At 46.2% G+C, this 10,319-nt stretch overlaps 1 protein-coding gene across 1 annotated transcript in view; it reads left to right on the top strand.

The window, feature by feature from the left end:
* The first annotated feature begins 214 nt into the window (after positions 1-214).
* Positions 215-10,319, top strand: part of XYLT1 (xylosyltransferase 1) — a 151,381-nt gene continuing 141,276 nt past the window's right edge. The window contains exons 1-3 of the mRNA XM_021710508.1: positions 215-378; positions 6,672-6,861; positions 8,341-8,851. Of these exons, the coding sequence (XP_021566183.1) occupies positions 215-378; positions 6,672-6,861; positions 8,341-8,851 (865 nt within the window). The remainder of the gene's footprint in view (positions 379-6,671; positions 6,862-8,340; positions 8,852-10,319) is intronic.

Raw genomic sequence — 10,319 nt, 5'->3', positions numbered from 1 at the left:
ACTCTCTCCTGTGCCATGATGCTACATTGCAAAGGGATTATGATTTAAGGTACTGTTAAAGCAAGGCCTGCCTGTGTTGAGCATGGCTCATGGGTTTCTAAGCACTGGCCAGCTCAGCCACCTTTTGTGCATTCGAATGAGCCAGGCGAGGGGCCTCTGTTAGGTCTATTTGCATTGGCAGCCTGGGTAATTGAATGTCCTAATTGGTGCAGCCATGCACGCTGCACCTCCTCCATTCGTCTGCCCTGGCACAGAGGTCCTTTTGGAAGCAGGTGCAGGCTTCTCCCCGAGTGTCCCTCCCAGTGGCCTTGGTAGCCTTGGTGATTGGAATGAAGCCTCGGACACTGAGTTCAACAGCAAAGAGCTACCCAGCCGGCTGTGCGTCCACATGGCATGAAAGGAAGCCGTCAACTGGCGCAATGAGCCAGGGGGACGGGCGTCCTCACATCTGAGCAGTGCACCTGGCCGGGGTTTCCCTTTGGCCCCATCTCTATTCCTAATAGCTGCGGAGAGTCAGTGTGGTGTTGGCAGGTGTGACCTCTAGACCTAGACAGGTGGGTTCAAACCCTGGTTCCTCCACTTTCTAGATGTGTGGGTTTAGTCATGTCACCTCCCTGAGCCATAGTGTCCCTATCTGAAAAATGGGGAGGAAATCCAGTCTCTCCTTCAAAAGGGTCATCATGAGCATTAAATGAGTCAGTATGTGCAGAGGGCTTGGAACAGAGCCCAGTAAGTGTCATATGCATGTTTTCTAATAGATGTATTTTACTTAAGCACTTTTCATGTGTCAAATGCTATGTTCTATATGCTCGATTCTCTCAGTCCCTGGGAGGTTGGTGTCATCCTTGGCCTCCTACAATGAATGAGAACATTGAGGCACAGAGAGATGAAGTGATCTGTCCCAGCTTGATAAAGCTAAGGAATGGAGAAGAGGGAAATCGAACTCAATGCTGCCTGAGTCCATACCTGAGTTTCAGCCTTCTGATAGAGACAGTGGAAAGATGAGGCTGGGATAAAACATGATACCCTTTGGAGCATTCAGTGCAATGGCATGATCATGGCTCACCAAAGCGTTGAACTCCTGGGCTCTAGTGATCTTCCTGCCTCAACTTCCTGAGTAGCTAGGACTATAAGCATGTGCCACCATGCCCAGTTAATTTTTGTCTATTTTTTTGTAGAGATGGGGGTCTCACTTTGTTGTCCAGACTGGTCTCAAACTCCTGACCTCCAGTGATCCTCCCGCCTCAGCCGCCGAAAGTGCTGGAATTACAGACGTGAGCCGCCGTGCCTGGCGGTCTCTGGTCTCCTAAAGCCCATCAAATTTTTTTTCAATGAGCTGAAGTGGCAGAACTTTGTTAACTGAACATATTGATTAATGACCAATTCATAGAACGTTAGTAACACACATTCGAAACTCATCGTTTTACAAATGAGAAAATTGGGCAGTTGCTAAAGCAAGACATGTATCCAGGTCTCCCCACTCCCTCCCTGGTGCTCCTTCTACACAAGCAATAAGAGCAAAGGTGTATCTCTTAGTGGATAGTTTAAAAAACACAGCAACCTGTCCCCACCCCTGAGAAACAGGAGCAAGGGGCTGGGACTCAGTGAACTGGCAGAGGCCCATCCTGAAGTCTGAAAATTAGAGAACCAGGGGAAGAGAGAAACAGCCCCAACAGCCCAATGTGTCTCTGCAAGAGCAGCCTGGGTCAGGTAACCTGCCTCTCAGAACTATATTGTGTTTAGCATATTTCTACCTGATTGAAATTGGCTCTAAACATGCACAAGGTTGAATGGGGATGAAGGACATTATTGCATTTAATTATTTCTCTGGAATAAAAATGGATTCTAGCAGCAGCTTAGAGGTAAGGCAACAGCAGAGCAATTAGAGTTTTGGAGCTTGCACGCATACATTTGAATGTGCAATCATTGTAATAAGTACATTAAAATAAAATAAGTCAAAGGGTTGCATTAGCATAAATAACTCAAGGTGAGAGAATTGGATTGGTTAAGAATAAAGGGGACAAGGTTCTTTGATCATAATGAAGAAATAATAACCAATCTGTCCTCTAGGTGGGGACCATCAGAGGTGAGATAGTTGAGCCCATTGTTAATTGGTAGAATTGCCCAGTTTGGGTTTCCTACTTATTATTTCTCCTGCTTTGGGTGGTGGCCACATTCCAGAAGTTTTACATACATGCATTCTCACTGAAGAGATATGTACCCATGAGATAAGTACTGTTATCATCCCTGTGTTCCAAATGTGGGAACTGAGTTACAGAGAGTTTGAGTCACTTCATTAGTAGCAGTGTGACCCTGGTCGAGTTATATAACCTCTCTGTGCCTTAGTTTCCTCTCCTTAAGAAGGACTAATATTGCCTGTTTTGCTAAGTTAACAAGAGCACTGGGGACACAGAGTATGGGCCACTTGGGTGATGGGTGTATGATCGTTGTCCCCTGTGGATCTGCCAGGAGACCTCCCAAGGTTGGTTTTGTCTAGGGAAGGGATCCTGGGTTTGGCTTTCCAGATCTTGGGTCTCCAGGGATTAGATAGAAAAGCTGAGAACTGTCTGCCTCTTGGCAGTTAGGTGAAGAGTTAGGGGGAGCTTGAAGTGACATCTCATGTCCATTGGTGGATGAGCAGATAAAGAAAATGTGGCATATCTATGCACTGGAAATTATTCAGCCTTGAAAAGGACAGAAATCCTGCAATAGGCAACAACATGGATGTACCTAGAGGGTGTAATGCTAAGTGAAATAAACCAGTCACAGAAGGACAAATCCTACAGGACTCCCCTTATATCAGATATTGAGAATAAAGCCAGAGAGTAGCATGGTGGGAGGAGGGGTTGGGGAGAGAGGGAGTTGGGAAGCTGCTGATTGCTGGGCACAGAGTCTCAATTCTGCATGGGGAAGAATAAGCACTAGGGCTCTCTGCTGCACAACACTATCCCTGCAGTAACCAACAATGTGTTGGACCCTTAAAAACAGGCTGGTAGGTTAGAGCTCATATTAGGTGTTCTTACCACAACAAAATGAAAATTCTTTCGATATCAAGAAATGTATTAAAGGGCAACATCATAATGATCATATCAATAGTGTACTTAATGGACATTGAAAAATTTGTCAACAATTCCTGATTTTAAAAAATGAGCTAAAAGTGAAAAACTCCGAGTCTATCAATAACTAATAGCACATACAATTCTTTTACTTAAAAAAAAAACTTTGTATGTGGAAATAATTTTAAAATTACGAAAGAGTTGAAAAATAGTACAGGCTGGGTGCAATGGCTCATGCCTATAATCCCAGCACTTTGGGAGGCTGAAGTGAGAGAATTGCCTGAGTCCACGGGTTCGAGACCAACCTGGGCAACTTGGTGAGACTTCATCTCTACCATAAATCAAAAGATTAGCCGGACGTGGTGGCACGTGCCTGTGGTCCCACCCACTTGGAAGACTGAGGCAGAAGGCTCACCTGAGCCCAGAAGGTTAAGTCTGCGGTGGCTGTGGGCATGCCACTGCATTCCAGCCTGGGTGACAGAGTGAGACTCCGACTCAAAAAAAATATGAAAGAAAAATAGTACAAAGAATCTTAATATACCCCAAAGCCAGATTCCTCAAACATGAACATCTTCCAGAGCTACAGTACTGTCTGCGAAATCAGGAAACGTGACATCGATACAACACCACTGTATCATAAAAAGAAAAAAATAAAAGTGTTTGGGGGAAGGTGAGAGAGAATGCATTAGTCATGATAGAAAACAGCATTAGCCGGGCTCCGTGGCTCAGCCTGTAATCCCGCACCTTTGGGAGGCTGAGGTGAGTGGATTGCCTGAGCCCGCGGGTTCGAGACCTGCCTGGGCAGCGAGACCTCATCTCTACAATAAAAAAAAAAAACAAGAAAAAGCCGGGCATGATAGCGCATGCCTGTAATTCCGGCTACTTGGAAGGCTGAGGTGGAAGGATCGCCGGAGCCCAGAGGGTCAAGGCTGCGGTGGCCGAGAGTGGCCACTGCACTCCAGTCTGGGCAACAGAGTGAGACTCCAACTCAAAAAAGAAGAAAAAAAAAAAGGAAACAACATTGACTCCAAGGGACAGGAATACTCAAGCCTCTGAATGTTGCCTGATTCTCACTGACTGTGCCTCTTGCTGATTTTTCTGGAAGTTATCTAATATCTGTGAGTTCTTCACTCCAGAAGACAAAATATTTTCCTTCCCTTTTATATTCAAATCTTTTGATTTCCCGCAGCAGCTGAGCAGCACCCGGGGCCAGGCGGAAGCCCACAGGGCCACACCAAGCTAATCATTCCCATTGTGGTGGCTTCTCTTGAGTAGATGGCAGGTATAATGACTTGTGGTGGAATTGATGGTGGTACCTGTTCCTGATATTACAATTTAGGAAGAGGAATCCATCAGTCTCTGTCAGTTTAGCTTCATTGGCTGTGAAGAGTGAAGAGAGAGGATCACAGGTGTTTCCTGTGTCTGGTTTTGCTTGGTCAAGTTCTACCAGAAGGCTGGGCACGGTGGCTCACACCTATAATCTCAGAACTTTGGGAGGTGGAGGTGAGAGAATAGCATGAGTCTGCGGGTTTGAGACCAACCTGGGGCAACTTGGTGAGCCCTCATCTCTATAGTAAATTAAAAAATTAACCAGGCGTGGTGGCACATGCCTGTAGTTCCAGCTACTTGGAGGACTGAGACAGAAGGATCGTCTAAGCCCAGCAGGTTGAGGCTGCGGTGGCTGTGAGCATGCCACTGCATTCTAGCCTGGGCGACGGAGTGAAACTCCAGCACACACACACACACACACACACACACACACACACACACACACACACACAAACAAGTTCTGCCAGAAAGTGGTAGAGCATGTGAGCTTTTGACATAGGAACTTTGTGGAAGTTTTCTGTTTGGGAAGCCAAACTAGATGATCATCTGTTAATGAGGAAAGAGAAGAGCCCAAGAATAACACTTAGGATATGTCTGAAGAGAGAGGATGAAACAGGGCAGTGGCTCTTCTGACTTACTTCATGCCCTCTAGAAACTTCTAGGGACAAATCTAGGAACAGAATTTAAATTCATGTTCTTGGAGAATGGGAATCATCAAACTGATTTCCTGTCTATTGGAGAAAAAAAGAAAAAAAATGATGGCTCCCGCACCTGAGAACAGCTAAGAGAAAGAAAGCAGATCAGATTAGTTCCTCTATTAATTAGCCCAAACTAGACAGTGCTGCAGTAACAAAGATCCCCCAAATCTCAGTGACTCAAAGTAACTGGTTCATGACTACTCACTGGGAGTTGACGGAATCTCTGCTCCATGCTGGTCTCACTCAGGGAACAGGTCCTCCACCATCAGGAATGTGGCTGGATTCCATGCTGGGTGGCACAGTGTTCCTTGACTCCAGTCATTTGCTTTGGCCACAGCATGTTGCTTGACTGTGTCTAATGTGCAGGGGATGGGGATATATTATCCTATGATGTACCTAGAAGGAAGGGAATGGAAAATATTTGTGAAGAACCCTACTGAATGCCACCCCTGTCCCAACCAGCTCCATCCCTACATAGCTAATATTAGCAAAGAGAGTGACACCCCTTCCACTGTCCTTATGGAGAAGGGGAGCTGAATGTTTCATGGTTTACTTCTCAGCAAAACACAAGAGGCACAGTACAATAGCAAGTTTTAGAATCAGACAGATGCAAGTTCACTACCTCCCCCAGATGACTTTGGGCAAATTACTTAACATCTGCAATTTCCCCCCACTCCACTCTTTTCTATAAGATGGGAGGACAGTAACACCTACCTTGGAACTTACTCCTGAAGTTAGTTAAGTGAGATGTTGCATAGGAAAGCTTAGTGTGGCACCTAGCACACAATCCATATTCGAGAATGTCATCACATCAGGCTGTGGCTCTCATTATGTAAAATGGCAAGGAGAGTACCTCCTTCTAGGGTGATTGTCAGTATCCAATAAGTAATACCTGTGAGCCCTTACTGTGGATCCTGGCTTGTGGTAAGTGCTCAGAAAATGCTTCTGAGAGTCTTCTTGGGATTCTTTGAGAGCCTCTGGATAGAAAGAAGGGAAAAGAGGAATATCAGCAGGGCTCGCTCGAGTTACAAGAACAGAGGTGTGCCCTAGGCTCCTCACTGGGAGAAGTTGGGGGGTGGTTATTACAAATCACTCTGGGAAGGTAAGAAAGACCGTAACCAGAAGACCCTCATTCACAGATCAGGAGATAATAGCAGCTCCTGGGAATGGCCAGCAGGTGCTCTGGTACTTAACACTGGGGGATGATGGGGAAGAGACTAGAAGGGCAGTCTCTTTTCCAAATGGGATAGTAAGGACAGTGAGCGAAAGAAGTTCGTTGCCAGTAATGACTCCACACCTGGTCAGGACCAAGAGATTTATTAAAGCGGCTGTTACAGAGGGGATTTGTAACAGGAAAAGAGAAAAAGAGAGAGGGAAAGAGAGAGTAAGAGAGAGAGAGGAAATGGGAGAGAGGCGGGGAGAGAGCTGCAGAAAGGGAGAGAGCGACAGAGAGAGAGAGAAAGAGAGACCGAGAGAGTTGCGGGGAGAGGGCTGTATTTATCAGCCTGACAGGGGCCGGAAGGGGCCGTGCTATGTTCCTATTGGAGGAGCTGCATGGGAGTAGGGTGGGTCCAACGCTGTGTTATAGTCCTATTGGACGCATAACAAAGTTGGCTACGGATTGGAGGCTTGCCCGTTTGAAATTCGCGCAGGAAGGTTTGAAATTCGCGCAGGAAGGTTTGAAATTCGCATGCACCGGGGAATTGTGCTCACAGAAGCCGGGACCTAGGGCCTTTGTTGTCTGGTGTGTCGGCGCCATTTTGGGAGCCACCCCTCTGGTCGCTTCCTGCACTCTTCAGTGAGGACAGGGCAACTAAACCAATCCCAGAGGAGGAGAGTCATTTAAACGCACACTCCTGTAGAGCAAGGACTCGCATACTTTTCCTTGAAGGGCCAAATAGAAATATTTTTGACTTTCCAGGCCAGCAGATCGTCTCTATCACAACTACTTACTCTGCCTTTGTAGCCGGAAAGTAGCCATGGACCATACAGAAATGAAGAGGGGTAGTTGTGTTTCAATAAAACTTTATTTACAGAAACAGACGGTGGGCCAGATTTGGCCTGCAGGTGGCCTTTGACTGACCTGCTACAGTGAGAGCCTTGCTGGGTGTCAGCTGCTCTTGGCCCCAGCACAGCTCCACTGTTCAGTCCCTGCCATCCTTTTCCCTGGGATTGGTTTAGTTGCCCGGTCCTCACTGTCCTTACTGCCCCATTTGGACAGCATATTTCAACATTCTTTAAAAAGGAACACTAACAGGGATGCTACTTATTGCCAGTGTGTTTCCATAGCAACAAGGGCAGATTTATGGAGACGATTAGCGTTCTTTGTGGCTTCAGAGGTCAGGGGCATGTTCTGGGACGGTGGATACACTTTTAGGTTAAGACCTTGGGAATGGGCTTCAAGCAGAAGCAACATGCTTCAGAAACAATTCAAAGTGTTGGTTGAATGATGCATTTCATCCTGACTCAAAGTGACCAGGACTTATCTACCCGTGGTGGAGCTGAGTTTGAGATGCCGCTTCTCTGGAAAAATTCATGGAATGTATTGTCTCCAGAATGACTCCCGACCTTTCTCTTGACCCCAGATGATCTAATCAGTTTTGCTCCAGGTACAGACATCAAGAGCCAAAGCTCAAGCAGTAACACAAGTTTGTATCCTCCCCTGGGACTCATTGTAAGGTTTCATTCTGCTAACGCTGCCTTCCCTCTTTAAAAAAAAAGTCAATGGTGTCTTCCCCATAGAATTTACAATGGCTCTGTCTGATTTCTCTTATGGGCACAGATATATGAGCATGTCCTGAAGGCAATGGAATGTATATAATATCCTACCAATATTTTTTCCTTTTATAACTTTATTATGCCATTTCCAGCCCTTAAATAAACCGTTGCAGCACTTTCTGCTGGAATTTAAATGGGAAGCTGGAACAAAATGTTTGTTACTGATGACAAAGACAGTCAAGGAAATAAACTGACTTGAAAAGGTCTGTCTAGCTAATCAAAAGCATTGAAAATCACAGTCATAGCACATTAGAGCTTGGAAAAAACCTTAGTTTAGGGTTGGAATGTCTCATATCTCCAAATGGGGAAACTGAGGTCCAGAGAGAAACATCTTACTGGAGTATAAACCAGTAGGAAAAGGTAGGATGTGAATCCATGGCTCAGACTTCCAAACCTGCATCCCTGCCCTTCCAGGGCCAGCCAACTTATGTTATCACTCATCAAGTTTCTCTTCTGTGTTTCTTTCCCATCTTCCCCAGGACGGCTACTTCTCTCACCGGCCAAAAGAGAAAGTTCGAACGGACAGCAACAACGAGAACTCGGTCCCCAAGGATTTCGAGAATGTCGACAACAGCAACTTTGCACCTAGGACTCAAAAGCAAAAGCACCAGCCTGAGTTGGCAAAGAAGCCCCCAAGTAGACAGAAGGAGCTTTTGAAAAGGAAACTGGAACAGCAGGAGAAGGGGAAAGGACATGGGCTCCCTGGGAAGGGCCCCAACGAGGTGCTGCTTCCTGGGGAGAGAGCCGCAGCCAACAGCAGCCGTGGGAAGGATGCTCCCAGACAGCCCCACACCAGGAAGAATGGGGGCAGCTCCCCTGAGACCAAGTATGACCTGCCACCCAAGTGTGACATCTCGGGCAAGGAGGCCATCTCTGCCCTGTCCCGCGCTAAGTCCAAGCACTGCCGCCAGGAGATTGGGGAGACCTACTGCCGCCACAAGCACGGGCTGCTGATGCCAGAGAAGGTGACTCGGTTCTGCCCCCTCGAGGGTAAGTGCCAGCCCCCTCCCTCCAGGTCAAGTGGCATCTCCCGGCATGTCCTCCTCCCGCCTAGCCTCATGTTGCTCGCTTCCTCAGATCTGAAAGTGACCACCCTCTTCTACAAACTCTGGGCCAGGACCCAAGATCTGATTTGCTTTAGTACACCCTCATTTCTGAAGTCTTATATAAGGAATTTTTAAAAATTTGATGACCTTCTGCAAGCGCTTTAGCCCTTTGCCTTTATGGCAGATGATCGAACCACGGTGAACACAGTGCTGATGTGAAAGCTGTGGAGGGGCAGAGGTGGCCTATATTGGAAAGACTTGGTTTCTCTGTCAGTAGAGTATAAGTGTTGACCTGAGTGTTATTGTCATTGAATATGATATGAACGGTTTCTGATTGACTAGTTAACTTTGGGGGCTCTGTGAAAATAGCTTTCCACTTTCCTCCTAAAGTTTCTTCCTTTCCTCTCTCCTCCCTCCCATTTCTTCCTTATCTGCTTGTTATTTTCTTCCTTCTTTTCTTTATTTTTTCTCCCTTCCATCCTCCTTTCTTGCCTATTTTTTCTTTCCATTTTCTTCCTTCCTTCCCTCCTTCCTTTCTTTTTTCTTCCTTCTTTATTTCCTTTCTTGTTTTCCTCTCTCTTCCTGCCCTCCTTCCTTTTTTTTCTATTTCCTTTCTTCCTTCTTTTTTCTTATTTTTCTCTCTTTTCTTCTTTTCTAGTTCCATCCTTCTCAGCTCCTTCTTTCCCTCCCTTCCATTCCTTCCCATTCCTCTTGCATCTACTTCCTGTTTCCTTCCTTCCTGTTTTCTTTTGTATTTCATTTTTTCTTCTCTCTTTTCTTTATTTTCTTGCTCCTTTCCTTCCCCCATTCCTTCTTATTTTTCTTCCCATTTTCTTCCTTCTGTTCCCTTCTTTCTTTTTTCCTTTCTTTCTAATTTTGTATTCCTGCCCTCCTTATTTTCTCTCTCATTTTTCTCTCTCCTCCCTCCTTCCTTTCTTCTTTTCTAGTCCCTCTCTCCCTTCCTCCCTCCCTCTCTCGTTTCCTTTTTTCCTCCCTCCCTCCTGCCCAGCACTCTCACTCTTCTGTGTGCCAATGACCAGGTGATAAACCAGCTCTCTTGCTGAGATACAGTGAGGGATCAGTACTCTAACAAAGCAATCCACAGACAGACTGGAGGGGTCTTCCAAAGTTGAGAGAACTCTTTTTGCACAGATGTATGTCATACGTGTATCTCTGCATCAAAAACTGTGCCGTTGACGTGTGTTTCTTGACGGTTACTTTTGCCTTCTCTAATGCCCTTGGAAGGAGAGTGACAGCAGCTGCCGGCATCCACTGAGCTCTCGCTGTGTGTCAGGCACTGCACCAGGCTCTGCTAATCCAATTATCTCATCACATCCACCACCCTGTGAGGTTGGCACTGTTGAACCTAGTTTTTTTCTGATGAGAAATGTAAAATCACTTCCCCAAGGTCA

This window comes from Carlito syrichta, unplaced genomic scaffold, assembly GCF_000164805.1.
Source record: "Carlito syrichta isolate Samal-C Ts95f unplaced genomic scaffold, Tarsius_syrichta-2.0.1 Scaffold289269, whole genome shotgun sequence".
Classification (NCBI taxonomy): Eukaryota; Metazoa; Chordata; class Mammalia; order Primates; family Tarsiidae; genus Carlito; species Carlito syrichta.
This window is presented reverse-complemented; position numbering and strand designations above follow the sequence as displayed.